This window comes from Anarrhichthys ocellatus, unplaced genomic scaffold (assembly GCF_004355925.1).
Source record: "Anarrhichthys ocellatus isolate YVR2014 unplaced genomic scaffold, GSC_Weel_1.0 scaffold9, whole genome shotgun sequence".
NCBI classification, from domain to species: domain Eukaryota; kingdom Metazoa; phylum Chordata; class Actinopteri; order Perciformes; family Anarhichadidae; genus Anarrhichthys; species Anarrhichthys ocellatus.
The window spans coordinates 4,377,067-4,393,540 of NW_022280039.1; the positions used below are offsets into that span (position 1 = coordinate 4,377,067).

Here is a 16,474-nt window from a genome sequence, read left to right on the forward strand (position 1 = left end):
CGAGGAGATGTGATGCCAACAAGCTACACATCCTCGCCCTCATTGCTGTGTCGGACAGAAACAAACATAAGCTATCTTGTCAGATATGAGTCAGTTCTTGGGTCGTCAGGACTGCATCGAAAGCCTCCGAAGAGACGTCGTCGACCTTCAAGGTGCGATTCTGGACGTCTTCTCCAGAACTGGACCGGTCCGCTTTTCCTCGTGGAAGTTCCCCGATAAACTCTCCTGTCACCTGGACATGGGAACGCTACTGGAGCGATATGACTTTGTGGATGGGAAGGATACATTCAATCAACACTCCCACATTGTGTTATTGGAGCTGGTGATTGACAGGTAATACATACATCAAATTAACAAATAGTTATTTATTGAATATTTACTGAAACATAACTTGCCTTTTCTCTCTCCTTTCGCTGAAGACTACTGCTTCTTCTACAAAGCTTCAATGCGTATGTTGAGCAGATTAGGTGCAGCCACAGGAGAGAACAAACCCAGCACAGAGGTCTGTCAGTTGGTCTTGTTGTCAGAAACTATTGGAGTAATTTTGTTCAGTTTGCCAACCTAAAGGTAGGGACATTGATTTATTTAAATGAAAATAAACATGTAAAAAGTATACCAATAGAGAATGGACAGATCTCTTTACTTTTTATACTTTCTTTTTTATTTTAGGGGACATACAAAGACATCAAGAAACAAACAAAAGCAAAGCCATTTGACTCTGATGGGACAGAGACAGTGTCACCGGTCTCCCCCCAAATGAGCACAAGCAGACATTCCTTATCTTCCTGGTCTTCAACAAGCTCCTTTAAGTTTTTGCCACAGAATGATGTACCTCCCAGTGCTACCAACAACACCCTGTGCTATCCTAAAGTTTACAGCCACAATGTAAGCTGCCAGACTGTTGAATCATCCCTTGTTCCCTGCAGTGCATGCCACCAAGTGCAATCTACTTTGATAAAAACAGGGCATGCCTTGGTGGAACTGCTTCAGAGTGAGAGCCTGCCCTCATCTCTGCAGCCACTCCTAGTAGCTGTGGAAGACACCCTGCAGCTGGGACATATGACAGCAGGCGATGTCGCCCAGTGGGCCAATGAGCAGCTAAGAGACATGCGCCGGCTGGAAAAACATCTTGTAGATGTGCGGGGTACTGTGCAGCCTCTTAAAGATAGACTAGCAGAGGCAGAAGCTGAGCGGGAGAGATTCAGGTCTCAGCTGGAAGGTAAACGGAAGGAGTTCAAGCAAGAGATGGAAAAACACCAAGCGAACACAGTCCAGCTGGAGTTTTCACTGAGGAAAGCACAAAGATCCATGAAAGAAACAGAGCAAAGGCTGCAAAAGGAGCAACGACAACTCAAGAGAGGTGCGGAAACGTCAAAAATGAATATGATAGGAACTCATTGCAATCAGATACTATATCTTTAATATTTTTGTAACAGAAACATTGTGCTTGGAGGAGAGTAATTCCGGACTGAAAGAGAAAGTAGCAGTGCAGCATGATGCATTACAGGCACTTGGTAAGGACATAATATTCAGGTATAGGTACTAAGACAACAAAATACATTTCTCTTACTTACTTAAAATAACCTTGTATGCTGTTGATTGATGGATCATTTTATTATGCGGTAGAACGAGAAACGAATGTGCTGCAGGATAAATTGAGGACCTTGCACATAGAGGAAGAGGCCTGTTGCAAACTACAGCAAAGGATCCATCAGTTAGAGAGTCAAATCTCTGAAACTCAACTTCATCTTGACAAAGAGAATGCCAAGTACCACAGTGCTTGTCGTCAACAAGAGGTCAGTGACATCACTTACAAAATAATTATTTTTAGCTTGAGTCCATGACGGTAATTAAATTGGTCTATACAGTTCTTTGTGTATGTGTGTGTGTGTGTGTGTGGGTGCGTCTAGTCAATGCAGGCAAAGCAAAAGTCTTTGTTGGAGAGAGTTGATGGTCTCGACGAAGAGTGTGAAGAGCTGCAGAGGCAGTTGTTGGAGAGGGAGGAGAGACAGATTGACCTTCACAATCAGCTGCAACAGATGACAGAGGTGAAGGATCAAATGCAGGCCCAATTTGCTCAGCAGCAGGTATATTGGAGTTCTTGAGTGCAGCTTTACATTTCATAATAAAGACTTTTTAACCTAGTGGTTTATGCTGTGATGCTTCTTTCCAACAGGACCTGTGTTTGGAGTTCCAAAAGGAGAAGCAGACCCGGGAAACATACGCATGCGAGCTAAAGAACAGTGTGGCTGAGCTAAAGGAGTATGTGCAAGCTTTGAAGGAGAGAGAGAGGCTGTTGGTGGCTTTCCCAGAGCTCAGCCCTCAGGCCCAACCAAAGAGTATGACAGTGATGCAATATTTGTCTCTACAATATTAACGTTTTGCATGAGTCATCCACTGGCTGACAGCCTAATTGAATGTAAATAAAACTCGCTCAGTACTGTTTACACTCCTCTCGAGCACCAGACAGCTACCCTTTTCTTTGGAATGCACACAAACATGTATCCAGTCATTTATTTCCCAACTGCTTCTTTTTTTAGTCGTGCAGTCATGTTTTAAGTGTTTAAATGTTGTTCATTGTATGTTTCTAGGTACAGGAAATGTGCTTTTGGATATGGAGCAACAATTGCAGGCAAATAACTTGCGCATAAAAATTCTGGAGCAAGAAAACACAACCCTGTACACCAGCCTTGTGAAACTGAGGCAAAGACCACAACATAATGCCACCAGGGTAAGTGGATGAACATAATGTGAATTGGTGTGTATTACACATTAACTCTCATTCATCTGCTACATGTTGGTTTTGTGGATGTTGAAATTTACATTAGACTGTATATTTTTATCAACAGGGAGCCTCACCTCAGCAGACATCTGTTGAAGAGCAAAAAAATCACCTGACACAAATGCAAAAGAGTCCATTGTGAGTTTGATTTGATAACATGTTACTTTGGAACACATGTAGCATTATGCATCATTTTTTAAATAAATGATTAATCATCCCGCTGTGTTTTGGGTATGGCCTTATTTCTCCTCTGTACCACAGGCAGAGCAACAGTGCAGCAGGGCTGGAATACGATAACAGAAGGAGGGAAGCAAGACGTGGGGAAAGTGGTCTAGAGTCAGCCGGGTCAGAGGATCGTGTGTCCACTGCCTCCGCCTCCCCTTCTTCCCTGCAACTTCACCATCAAACCCTCCACCTCAACATGGACGCCACTGCTGCTAAAAGCCATACAAAAACACGCAATGGTTCTCTTCTCTCTCACTCCAGAAGCTCAAATCAGAGGAAACAAATTTGACCCTGAATGCATAAATACAGTAAAAAAGAAGACGCTCTTGAAGCTGGAGTGAGAAAGGACAATAACTACAAAGCTCATAAAAAGGCACATTCCCTACATTAATACGTCATGATGTCTTATTGTACATTATAGCACACTAACACTAATTATTTTCTAATTTTCAATGACATTACAAGTTATGACAATGGATTACCACTGCAGCCACTACATTTGTCATTATGTTAAGTTGAATACATGCACTGTATATATAAAACTAATTGTGGACATATGTACGGAGCACTGTTATTTTTAATAGGGTATTCATGTCTGTTGAATATTAGGTTTCTGGATATATGATATGCTGGATGTATCTGATAGGGTGGCGTTCACAGCAGATGATGCACTTGGCTCTGAGTACATGGGCAGCTTGTACAACCTTGAGTGGGACACAAACAATGACACAGATGTGTTGATGGATTTTTAAGTGCTATCTGATGAGGGTTCAGAGTAGGATGTTTCCATGGAAATGCAAGTGCTCACAGGATTCACGCTCTGCTGAATCACCACAGACCTTTATTTCAGTCAGTTAGTCCTCATTAGTGCTCCGAGATCAAGACCACACATACTGTATATGAGGTAACGTTTCTCTCTCGTCGTTTTGGTGTTTGCACCACACGGCATGAGGCTTGCTCTGCGGTGGTAATTTGAGATGCTCTTAGCTCAATTGTGTAATCTGAGTCTAATAGGGAGCCCAAGAGACTTAACGTTATTGTGTCAGAGCGGTTAAAGTCAAACATTTCCTCTATTTGTTCTTGTATTAAATAAACCTGACAGATAGTGAAAATTTAAGTATTAGTAACTAACTGCAAACACCTGATTAACATTACTAGTGATACCAACACTCTGATTTCTCACGAATATTTTATCACCTGAATGAACACCTGATCTATCATTTCACTCACTTAAAAGACAGCCAATGACCCGAGGGTTAATCATATATGCAGCTGTGTCATCAAGCATGCAATGGAAGTTACCAAAGCGATTAGTTCAGATCAACTATGGCATTTAGTCAAGTTAATCCAGAGCAGTCGTGTCTTTTAAATAAAGTTCAGTAATGAAGAGAGAATTGTTTTTGTACTGGACTGTTAACACCATAACCTATATTTATTGAAGCTTTTATCTGCTTTAAAAAAATTGTCCATAAGTTTATGGAAAACATGTCTCTTAATGTAAGTTGCAAGAAAATGTAATGTGTACAATCAAGAATTGATAAATGTTTCTATTTCTTGTTTTTTTCTAAGCAGCAGGAGGCTTGATTACTAATTGTACAAAATAAGTTATGCTACATTTTTGATAACAATAAAAGAAACAATTCATGTATCGAACATTTTAAATCAATAAATGGTTACACATTAGCAACAATTTGGGTTAAGTATTTAGCAGCAAGCCATGTATAGAAATGCCTAAATGGCCATGGATCAGACTATTTACAGGTGGTTGAGTGTACTGCAGACCTGCTTAGATATAATACTAGACATTCCTGAATGTATGACAGAATGTCTAGTATTTAACATATATAATAGACATTCTGTCAAAATTCCCAGACAGTTTGGGAGGTCACGGCCACCATGCAAATAACTGACTATCCTGTCATTCAAGAAATTCTATGCACAACACGCTGTTTATTTAATCTGCTAATTATAGTGTATTTTATCCACAATTTTAGTCCACTATTTATATTTTTGTATATGCTGTTTCAAAACATTTATTTTGCGTTTATAACACAGTCTTTTGCATTTTATACAGACCTACACTATAACAGAAATATTTGAGAACTTCTGTGCAAGTACAGAGTACAATACAATTCAGAAGTAAGAAAAGAATTGGATCATTTATAACTGTGCTCCCTGCACAAAACAGAAAGAGAAAGAAGTGACAGAACGTTTAGCTTACAAAAGCACCACAGTATCAATATCTGTTACTGGCCACGACATCCAAAGCATAACTGTGAAACAAAAAATTACCAGACAATAGTTTTCAGTGTGCAAAGTTGTACAAAATTCGAGGAATGCCACAATTACTCCTTGTCTTCCATGTTTGTGTTTAGGTTTACTAATTACAAAGCATGAAAGTCTGATGTAAGAGTTGTTTTTGATCCAACAGACAAATTTAACGACTAAATCATAAAGACTGATAAATTCAACTTTGGGAATTAGTCTGCATTGATTACTGCAGGTTTAAGGCCATCGGTATCTTATGCAACACATGCAAACACAAATTGAAATGAATGAAAACATTAAATTCATTTGAATCTTTTTAAGTACATTTACCTATGTAAAAAAGCAAAATAAAGCCTTCCCTTATTGACACTGTTGTTTACAAGTGTAGACTATGGGAATGCCATCTATATAATATGAGCGTTCTCACGTGTGCCTTTCTCTAATCTAGGTCAAACTGCAGACAGGGACTGATGCAAATCTGCTGGGATTACAGAGGCCTCAGAGAGATGGAACACATTCCAGGTTTAACATAACCAAAGTCTGCCTGCCTGCCAATATTCAACCCTGTGTGAAGATTTTCATTCAGAAGGTTTGTGCTTGCCTTACATATATATTCAATAATAAAATTATCTCTCAGGAAAACACAATCAAATAAAGTCTCAATAATCTATACATTTGTATAATCTCATACCAACAGGGAGAAAGGGTAAAGGGCTGCTGTTTAAACTTGTGTGAGAAAAGACTGGACAAGTGCAAGATCAGTGACACAGAAAAGAACAGGATCATGGGATGAGATGTATGAGATTAACTAAAGCACTGAAGTGTTATCAGCCACTAAAAAAGTGAACACAAATTACTGATGAAGACTAATAGAGGTACATGCAAAACATATATTATACAGATACCCTGATATACAAAAAGGATAATGACAACTCAGAAAAATTGAAGCTAATGAGATCTGTATACAGCAATAATAGAAAATGAAATACATATTTTAGAATACGGGATTAAATAACTTGCCAGAAACCACTTTTCTTGGGGCAGTCTATGAGTGCCAAGAGGAGGAGATGGACTAAGAGGATCCAAATTATTAGAGCTTGTAGTTTCTCCTGAGGTTTGTGGGAGAATGTGAGAAAAAGGCAAAAATGTAAACTCACAAAAGCATACCTCTGCTTGGCTAAAAAACAAAAACATGCAACGTATGATTGCTTATTATGCTCAAAATGATTTTCCAGCTCCAGATCTGTGTTAGCATTTTAAAAAAAAAATAAAAAAATCATCGTCTGAGTGTACTTAAAGGTTCTATATATGACATTCAGAGCGTATCTATTGTTTCCTCACGGCTCTCAACATGGCGACGGCAGTACTGACAAAGCAAACAGTGTTTGCCTTGAGGGGGCGGTGTATGAGCGCAGAGAAGAGCGGCAGCCATGAGCTGGCAGCTTTGTAAATGTTCTGAATATATTTTTGTTTGATTTTAGTACCTTTAACTACACATTTGTCACAAAGCAAGCACCATATATAACCTATAACCATGTGTATTTTGACAAACTGGCAAGGTTGCAAGAAAAGAGGATATAACAACTTTGATGCTAGGATCTTACAGGACAGTAATAAAGCTCCCTACTGTACATTTGAGTATTACAAGATATACAAATAGGCTTCACAACAAGCAGAGAGCGTGCATCCTATCCTGTGGTGTGCTTACATTTGGAGAGCAACGAGTATAGACTGTGGCAGACCAGTCACACGCTAACGGGAGTGAGATACAGAGAGAACACTAGACAACAGATAATACCAGGCAGTAGTAATGACGATGTTAGGTCACACATCATCTATTTCCTGCGTACTCCTCAGCTGTCGAGGCAGTGGAGGGGTTGATGTGGTGCGCCGAGGTGTCCAATTGTCCATCGGGCTGGACAGACTGCACCGTCTCTACCAGGCTGCCGCTGGGTAGCACCACGTACCGGGCGGCCGTGTCTTTGGTCTGCATCTCCCGAATTCCCTCCTTACTGTGCCAGATTCCATAGCCAAAATACACAAAGAGACCTGGGAAAGGGACAACATGAAACATTTGTAACCATAAGGACTCTAAATTATAGTCATGAATGCTGCACACAGGTGTGTAGTGAGAAAAATGTCTCAACGTTGGATATATCAGTTTTGGGTTGTGTTCTCATTTTGTGAAATGTTGATGGCTTTCATATTTGATTTGATTTAAAATCAATATTTGTGTTTGAAAAACCCATAAATGGTTTATAAAAGCTTTGACTTTTTGGTATACCAACAATACCAAAGATCTACAGCCATGCTGGCAGCATAGCTTCAAGATAAATGCTCGTGTCAGCATGCTAACATGCTCAAAATGACAACGCTAACATGCTGTAGTTAAGCAGGTATCATCTTTAACAATCATAGTTAAGTGTGCTAGCATTCCAACATTTGCTAATGAGCAGTAAACACAAATTACAACTGAGGCTGATGGGAATGCAAATGTTGACCTGTTGATGATGCTATCAATGTGCAGATCATCACCAATGTTGATAAAGTGAAGGGGACATAAATGTGTGTACAAAACGTCATGAAAATCCATTTCATTGTTATAGTAGTTGTTGAGATAGTTCAGTCTGCCCTCAATTAGTCACAAGCTTGATGAAATACAGAACTTTTATCAATTTGTATTTGCATTTACTCTTTGGTGTAATATTGATTACTTGGATTGAGTTCCACCTAAACTCTGAGTCGAATGTAAAAGTCCTACCGTTTTGTCTTTAGTGGCCATTAATGCCGGTAAGTGCCCGTAACTGTTCTGAGAGCCGAGCCTAAAACCCTGTCAAGTGTAAAATTCCATGTGTGTGCTTCTCGTTAACTTGCTGCAGTGCGACAGTGGTCTTAAAATGGCTTACTAATCAAGAGAAGCCTTAAGCTAATCATGTTTCCCCAGTGATTCCCACTGAGGATTCGTTCGGAGGGTTGTTGACGAAAGTAAACACTTTCTCTATTCCCTTTAGGCCTTTACACACCTTGGGCTTGACAAATAGACAACACGAAAATGCTAAATACTCACCTGCGAATGTTTTGCAACAAAACTACTCATACAGACAGTGATGCAAATGTGCAACACTTTTTCACTAAAAGGTTTGAATAGATTTGTGCAGGCAGATTACCAACTACTGGGTTCCTATTGACCCAGCGTCTGGCAGCCTGTCTGGGGTTAGAGGTTGTTATATAGCCTAAACTATTGTAAGCTATTTTATTGAGTTTCTTTTTAGCAAAATGCTCTGAATGAGTTTGAGTTCCCTCTGGTAAGCAGGGTATATGTCTCTGGCTTTTTTTCGTGAAAGTTAAAAACAGAAGGAGTGGATCTGGTTTGCGCTCACTTTGTCATGGTTGAAAGCAGTAATCAAGTTACGTAAGCCTCTGTGTTGTTGTCCACTATAGTGTACATTTTAAATGAGTCTATTGCAAATATCGTGATTGCTTGATGCATTTCTTCGCGGTGTGAAAACTCAGAAGAATCGACCTTGTTTCAAAGTGTAGTATTTGCATTCTGAATGAAAGTATTTATTAAAAAAACAACTAAATAACAAACAACTAAATATAATGACGTGCAAAAAAATGCCCCTGGTGTGAAAGGTCTTTAGTGGGCAGAAAATGTTTGTTTGTTCCGAGGATGTAATGCTCACGCACATTAAGTTCACGAGGCAGATGTTTTACGATCAAAGACTGTTTATAAGAAGTGGACGTAGTCACCACGACATCACCCATTTATTTGTGGACTACCGTTTTTAAAAGGCCTCAAATTTTTGCCATATCCATCTAGTTCTTTTGGCCATCACCATCTTGGCTTTTTGCAACCACAAGTGACACGAGAGGGTGGAGCCAAGAACAACCAAGCACTGAAGAAGACATTTTTAGGCGACCGAAAAGGATATAATTAACCTTCTTAAACTGAAAACACAATGTGAAAGGGTTAAAGTTGTAACACCAAAACACGGACAACTACCTGACCAGACAACGCTGTGGTAGCTACCCGTCATCACAAAGTGGCCATGCCCTAAAGCCTATCCTGCTTTGTCGTCTATTTTACTCTAAATGGGATCATAATTTACGATATGAACATGTCGTATTTAGACTTGGCACTAGCGATTGAGAGCATAAACTCTGAATTGTTTACTGAAGCGTCGCCTCCAGCTGTTAGACAGAATGCAAGTTTAAGGGAATTCGGCATTGGCTTCACTTTTCAGACCTGAAGGTGGCTGCCTGTTGATTACTTTGCATTCAAACTACCTACTGAGATAATATTAATTTCAGTTCATGTGTGTGCTGTTGATAACGCTCCCTTTAAGTAACCAAAATTAGATTAACAACATGTAAAGCAGTGTTTGTTTAGAGGGGGGTGTTGTATACCCACTGCTTGCCACTATGCCACTTGGGATTATGCAAATGAGGAGAGTAGAAGTTTTTCTTCAGCCAGCATGTTTTCTGTCCGAGTTCTGGTGCCTTCTTACCTACAGCGATCCATACAGTGAAACGAATCCAGGTTAGATAGCTGAGCTTCATCATGAGGAATATATTAATGAGAATACTGGCAGCTGGAGTCAATGGAACCAAGGGTACCTATAAAACAATAACACATCAATTATACTCCAATCATAGTTGGTGTAGTTTTCATGACGATAACAATTGGCTTTAAATAAATGTCTCAATTTAGTTGAGATTAAATGTTGAGCAGAATTTAAATGTGTGTTGCTGCCAGGACAGTGAATGCAGTGGAGCAAACAAGTTTATCTGAGGACACAACAAAGTGAAAGACAGCAGTATTCAAAAATTATTTTAAACATAGAGTTGTGCAATAGTTGCAAAAACCATAAAGGCGCTCACCTGAAATGTTTTGCTGCTGGTTTGTGGCTCGTGTAACCATATGAGTGCCAGGCTGAGAACATAAGCTAAGCTGAAAATCACCAGCAGCATTGTGAAGCTCCAGATAGGCAGATGCAGCTGTTTGGTTCCAAATTCTACCACTGCACAGAAGGAGACTGAGCTCACTATTATAGTCAGCACGCAGTAACCCACCACCTCGCCCGGATCACAGTCCCCCAGCAGCTTGCCCAGGTACGGTTCCCAGTAGGCCTTCAGCTGTCCCACCTCCTGCCGCTCTGTTGACGCCTGTCTCTCTACCAACTGGAATTTGTCAGAGAAAGACTCGTACTGCTTCAGCTCCCCGCTGTCCTCGTTTATGGTCTGAGACTCTGAGGCGGCATCAGAAGGCTCAGCACTAGGGTTGGGAGATGTGGAAGCGGTTCCCTTGGAGCTGGTTTTGTTAGGCTGGAAACGCAGCACAATGACACTCGCTGCCACAAAGGTGTATGCCAGGAGGGTGCCGATGGACAAGAACTGAACCAATGCCTCCAGGTCAAAGATGAGAGCCATGGTGGCCATGAGGATCCCAAACACCAATATGGCATTGACAGGGACTTTGGTGATGGGATTGACTTGTGCGAAAATGGAGAAAAACAACCCATCCTCTGCCATGGCGTACACAATCCGAGGGAGGGAGAAGAGATTACACAGCAGCACAGTGTTCATGGCTAGAAATGGGAACAGAGAGTAATTATCAGAATATAGCATTGTGCAGTGAGGACTACTGCTAACCATTATGTATTACCATAAGATACTTAGTCTAACAGCCATTTAAATTGTACTTCTAAATTGAAAATAGACACTCACCACAGATGGAACCTATTGCCACAATAACTCCAGCCCAACTGTAACCCCGGCGGAAGAAAGCATCTGCCAGAGCCGAGTTGGGGTCCAGCGTATGCCAAGGTACCATTAGTGTGAGCACCGTGGAGACCAGGATATATGCTGCAGCTGCCAATCCAAGGGAGATGGCAGTGGCAATGGGAACAGATTTCTGTGGGTTCTTTGCCTCCTCACTTGAAGATGCAATTACATCAAAGCCCACAAATGCGTAGAAGCATGTAGCTGAGCCCGCCAGTATTCCAGATAGCCCGAAAGGTGCGAAACCTCCTTCTTTCTCGCTCCAATTGGCTGGTTCAGCCAGAATAAAGCCAAATACCAGGATGAAAATGATGACAACCATGCTAATAGTGGAGAAGATGTGATTGAGGTAAGAGGACACTTGAACTCCAAAGGAAATGAAGAATGAGGCAACTACTAGAATCCCTGCTGCAAGCAGGTCAGGGTAATGGGCAAGGAAGGGCACATTCCACTGCATAATGTGTGTCTCTGTGAAGTTCTGGATGGCGTGGTTAAAAATAGAGTCCAGATAGCCACTCCAGGCACGTGCCACAGCGGCGCCACCGATCATATTCTCCAGAATCACATTCCAACCAATGAGAAAGGCCCAGACCTCTCCCACAGATACATAGGTAAACATGTAGGCAGATCCTGTTTTGGGAATGCTTGCCCCAAACTCTGCATAACAAAACGCAGCCAGCAGAGAGGCAAGACCTGCAATAATGAAGGATATGATGATAGCAGGCCCAACTATGTCTTTAGCCACTGTTCCTGTCAGGACATAAAGCCCAGAGCCCACCATGCCACCGACTCCCAACAGAGTCAGGTCCAGGGTGGAGAGGCAGCGTTTTAGCGACGTGGCCATCATGTCATCATCCAGTGTCTTGAGTCGGTTCAGTTTCTGATAAAAGCGCACCGCTGGGGTGCAGCCTCTGGGACAAGTTTCCATAGCTACAGAGTTGGAGAGCTGGACAGGATGTTGTTGAAACAATCACACTGGATCCATCGCCTGGTTATCAAGCTGACCTACAAGACAGAGCACAAGCAGACAAACATTGTCAAATGCATGAGGAAAAACTACTGCAGGTTACGTGGTCTAAAGTTTTAAACCTATTGCATAGCCAAGAAACACAGAATGATGGTTTAACTTAATGCACTTTATGTTCATATTTGAGCTGGACATAGGCTACTGTTTGAAGCACGTACAGCATGAAGAAATAAGCGTTTTGTATATCGTTGGTGATAGTCATAATGGAAATAATAGGTTTGTTGAATAGGAACTCCCGAAATCTTTTATGCATGAGAACCAAAAGTTACATTTCTGATTTTAAAAGCAGCATATTAGTAACATTTTGCTTTATAAGTAATCTTGAAAAAAAAGCTTATTTACTCAGAGCAAATAATTAAAAAGAAAGAAAACAATGCCATAGTCTATCTGGCCGCTCACCAATTTGAGTTAATCTATTTTATCTAGAACGCGCAATGAGGCCTGCATGTGTTACACTGAGCACTCATCACTCAGTAGCCTACAAGGCAAGTCCACGTCATCCGGTGCGCGGATAAAAGCTTAAAATAATGTAACGACGTGAGATGTAGATAGTGCATTTTTTTTATTTATTTGACTTTAAACAATGTGTTGTGGCTTGTCATTTGTTTGATCCAGTATTCATCATCCGGGTCTGGGCGGTGCAACATCCGATTCCTGCCCTTGATAGGCATATGGCGACAACAGGACGCCTCTGCTATAATTACGTAACGCTTTATTCCCTTCTAGAAATAACCCCCCGGCGCCATAAACTACAAGATTCGTTTACACTACAAATACTATTCATCTTCAGAAGGCTTTATATCTATGACCACATACTGTACCGTTGAGGGAACAGACGACGACGGGAATAAACGTTGTTTTAATGCCAAATTAATAATTTAAAACAAAATGGAAACGGACGCAAAAAGAAGATCGTTAGTCTATTAGACTTCCCTACTCCTGCATGTTTTGAACATGCAGAGCGACATCGCAATCATTCGTGCGTGAGCAGGTGTGAATATTTCCCATGATTCCGTCTGTAACCGCATAGACAGAGACGTCCGTAATAACGTAAGAAATACAAGCATTGCTTTACCGTTGTTGTTCAGGGTCTGACATTTCTGCTGCAGGTCCGGCGTTGACATAAGTTACCGAGGTGCATCGTCTGGTGATGGAGCCGAAGGTGCGCCGAGGAATAAAAAAACCTGCATGCGCCGCCTGGACTGCTTCTTAAAGGCACAGTCACCTTTTAAAAATAATTCACAAAAGACACAAGACATTTTGAGAGACTTAATCTGTTTTATGAAAACAAATATTCATGCAATGGAAAATCAACACATACAAATATGCAATCCTGCCATCCAAACTGGTTTTCTTCATATGTCTATCATTAATTAAATTGTTCATTGTTGGTTATTTGTTTATTTATGTGGGCAGTAAACTTAAACCAACACTGATATTTAAAGAAATATAAATGTAAATGTGAAGGTGTTAGCTCAAAATCTACTTAACATCCCTAGTGCCCAGACAACTAAAGCAAACTTAACAGATAAAAAAAGCATTATACCCAATAAAGCAAAAGTAGCACAAATATGGGTAAAACAAGTAGAAAATGTATTATAATACTGTTCATATAAATAAGCAATGACGTGCCAGCACACTGGACCTGACACTTCAGTCAAAGGTATCAGGAGGCCTTCATGAAGTAGTCCCAGTTACAGCAGTCTCTGTGCGGGTAAGCAACATATTGATCCTCTAATTTCTGTCAGAGCCCGCTCCCTCAATGCTCTTTAAATATGTAAACAATGTATCTGCAAAGGTTTTCAACATATTAACTTCCTAGTTTCACAATCTGTGACATGTCAGTTAAGTGCTTTACAATCTATGTCGTCACAACCCGCTTCTGTTCTCTACCGAGACTGCAGACGTCTTACTTGTACACTCGAGAACCAGCCTTCTCCTATGGCTTTTGATGGTGAATATTACACTTCCAACAAGTGATGAACACGTAGTTAAAGCAATCAATGCCACAAGTTGACCGACACTTGTTGGATCTCACAATTACTAGAACGGGAGCATATGCAGTCAGTGGCTATTGCAGAATTGGGCCTCCTTGTCAAAGGAGTCCAGATTGTGACTCCTTCTGTTGAAGCTTGAGGATCAATTCGAGTAGGTTCATCTGCATCGTCAGCTCCTGAAATAACACATAATAGTTGAGGAGAAATTAGTTAGGACATACATTGCCATCTGCTGGGCATTTGTCTGTACCACAAAGAGCATGTTTTCTATGCTCCCCTACTTGTGGTGTTAGTATGCATCTTAACTATAGTGAGTAGCCGTTTGTAGGCTTTAACCTGAGGATTAGTGGTGATAAAAAATCCAGGGACTCCTGCTTTCTCCAAGGTGTTCTGCTGGTCTATCACTTTTTGATCCATTTCTGCTACAATCTTCCTATCCATCATTCTTTGCTCCTCTCGCACACGGATTTCCAGAGACTGACAACACAACACACAACTATTAGTAAACCAAAAAGAATATAGCAATAATCATAGCACCAGATTTCAATGCCTTACCTCTAGCTCTGCTTGTTGGTTAGATTTGAGAAGCGTGAGGTTGTGAGACTTGCATGACTGTATGGCATCCTTGTGTTTCCGTACAAGATCTTGTTTGAGTGCTGCACACAAAATAAATAATTCATCAAACATCACACTGGGATGCAAACACAACCTTACACTAAAGGCCCGTTCCAAGAAGCAGGTTTGATACTACTGAAGGAACTCCTGGTTTGAATCAGCATTCATCCAGGTTAAAAGGGCACGAGCTTGCTTCTCAGAACAGGCCCCATTAGTCACGAAAAGAAAGAGAGCAGAGCACCAACCTTGGTGTTCACAGTGCAGCTTTTGCCTCTGGTTGTACAGATTTTTCTCTGTGAGATGCTGAATATCCAGGAGTCCTTGCACAATCTCATACACCGTCCCGTCTATGAGTGCTAGGGCCAGGTCACCCAGCGTGCTGTAGGACAGCCGCTGCTGGAAGGAGCTACAAACCATGGAGGAAAACAAAACACACAACAAATGATCATCAAGATCTAGCTTTATTTCCTGGTACGGCTGATAAGCAGTCATTTGAATTCCGTGAAGGAAGTCTCGCCTGAAAGGCAAGGCACCATTACCTTGGTAAATCTTTGACTAGTGTTTGCAGTTCAGATAACAGGTAGTAATGTCTTTCTTGATGTTTAGTGGAGTCGCCGTCAGTGACTCCGGGGTAACCATCCATCTCCTTAACTGCAAAGATGAACACAGCAGCGGGACGTTGGTTAACACATTCAGATAAGCTAGCTAGAAGTAGCAGGCTCGGCTAATTTAATTGTTGTATATTTAAACGTTTTCTGAAAACAGATAGGTAAGTCATATAGAAGACTAGCCTGTATATGTAATAGATAACGGCAGTTAAAGTTACGAAACCAACTTAACTGGAGGAAAGTGATTGTTTTGTTAGCTGTGGGTAAAGGACCCCAAGTTGCTGGCTGTCAATATGCCTGTCCGTAATGGCGCGTGCAGTAGCTTAATGTGTTCGCCAGGTGGCGCATTGAATCACAGAAGGGAGGCTCCTGAGGACCTGCTCAACAGCTATCACCATACGTTTACGGACATTATAAATTAGCACGAAAGCGCTAAAAATATAACAACACAATAACGTCAATTACAAACAGATAGTGAGCAATGTCAGATATGACAACAAATAATGTCTTGTGCTGTTGTGACCACAGTTTATTCGATCATGTTTATTTCAGAGTGGACATTTCATGATGGGTTCATTTGGCTCGTTTAAAAGAAGAGCAGATATAAGACGGACGCATCGCCTGAACACAGTTCAGCTGCCCACACTGAGTGACCCTCTGTGCTCGACCTGCTGGACTGACTGGGGCTGCATGCGCGCCTCTGTCGCGCGCTACTGGTGGGCTGTGCGGCGTCACGCGCCCAAATGTGCCATGAAATGAAGAAAACTCACTTGCGGAGGGGAAGAGCACTATTTATAAGACCGAATGGGAACAGGATAAATTGGATTATTAGCTTCCTCGACTAAAATGGCCAAAAATACATCTCTTTATTTTCGAATTGTCGAGGGCAGGAACCTCCCGGCCAAAGACGTGTAAGTAATATCTGAATGGCATGTGTTTCTGTCAAGTATGATGTCTTATAATGTATCTAGTCTCAACACGGTTTAATAGCTCAGATCAGAGAAAATTCATCTTAGATTTGAAACGCCAATTTCTGGTACGTTGTCTCCTGTGAATTATGTTAATTGAAGGAATTAGAGGTGAGTCTGGTCTGTCTGCTCGAATTGACCTCAGCATACTTAAACTGATTAAGTTTACCAACCGGCAAAATTTACCATCCTAATATGTC

At 41.1% G+C, this 16,474-nt stretch overlaps 3 protein-coding genes across 4 annotated transcripts; 1 reads left to right on the forward strand and 2 right to left on the reverse strand.

Annotated features, from left to right (window-relative positions):
- The first annotated feature begins 6 nt into the window (after nucleotides 1–6).
- ccdc157 (coiled-coil domain containing 157) lies at nucleotides 7–3,990 on the forward strand. The gene is made up of 10 exons (XM_031849052.1): nucleotides 7–333; nucleotides 420–567; nucleotides 670–1,360; nucleotides 1,437–1,514; nucleotides 1,627–1,796; nucleotides 1,911–2,087; nucleotides 2,177–2,339; nucleotides 2,592–2,731; nucleotides 2,850–2,920; nucleotides 3,044–3,990. Exons 1-10 carry the CDS (start codon nucleotides 86–88, stop codon nucleotides 3,294–3,296), a joined length of 2,139 nt encoding a protein of 712 aa, XP_031704912.1. The 5' UTR covers nucleotides 7–85; the 3' UTR covers nucleotides 3,297–3,990.
- Nucleotides 3,991–6,886: 2,896 nt separating this feature from the next.
- slc7a4 (solute carrier family 7 member 4) lies at nucleotides 6,887–13,286 on the reverse strand. Its single transcript, XM_031849055.1, has 5 exons — nucleotides 13,162–13,286; nucleotides 11,006–12,064; nucleotides 10,160–10,866; nucleotides 9,787–9,895; nucleotides 6,887–7,324 (listed from the first exon to the last, which is right to left on the reverse strand). The coding sequence occupies exons 2-5, from the start codon at nucleotides 11,985–11,987 to the stop codon at nucleotides 7,107–7,109; spliced, it is 2,016 nt and encodes a 671-aa protein (XP_031704915.1). The 5' UTR covers nucleotides 11,988–12,064; nucleotides 13,162–13,286; the 3' UTR covers nucleotides 6,887–7,106.
- A 64-nt stretch (nucleotides 13,287–13,350) lies between these two features.
- On the reverse strand, nucleotides 13,351–15,612 carry dgcr6 (DiGeorge syndrome critical region gene 6). 2 transcript variants are annotated; one of them, XM_031849058.1, is made up of 6 exons: nucleotides 15,538–15,612; nucleotides 15,238–15,349; nucleotides 14,944–15,104; nucleotides 14,639–14,739; nucleotides 14,420–14,560; nucleotides 13,351–14,259 (listed from the first exon to the last, which is right to left on the reverse strand). In XM_031849058.1, the coding sequence occupies exons 2-6, from the start codon at nucleotides 15,339–15,341 to the stop codon at nucleotides 14,182–14,184; spliced, it is 585 nt and encodes a 194-aa protein (XP_031704918.1). In that variant the 5' UTR covers nucleotides 15,342–15,349; nucleotides 15,538–15,612; the 3' UTR covers nucleotides 13,351–14,181. The 2 variants fall into 2 exon arrangements, with proteins under 2 accessions (XP_031704918.1, XP_031704916.1); XM_031849056.1 differs by having other exon boundaries at nucleotides 15,238–15,599.
- Nucleotides 15,613–16,474: the final 862 nt, after the last annotated feature.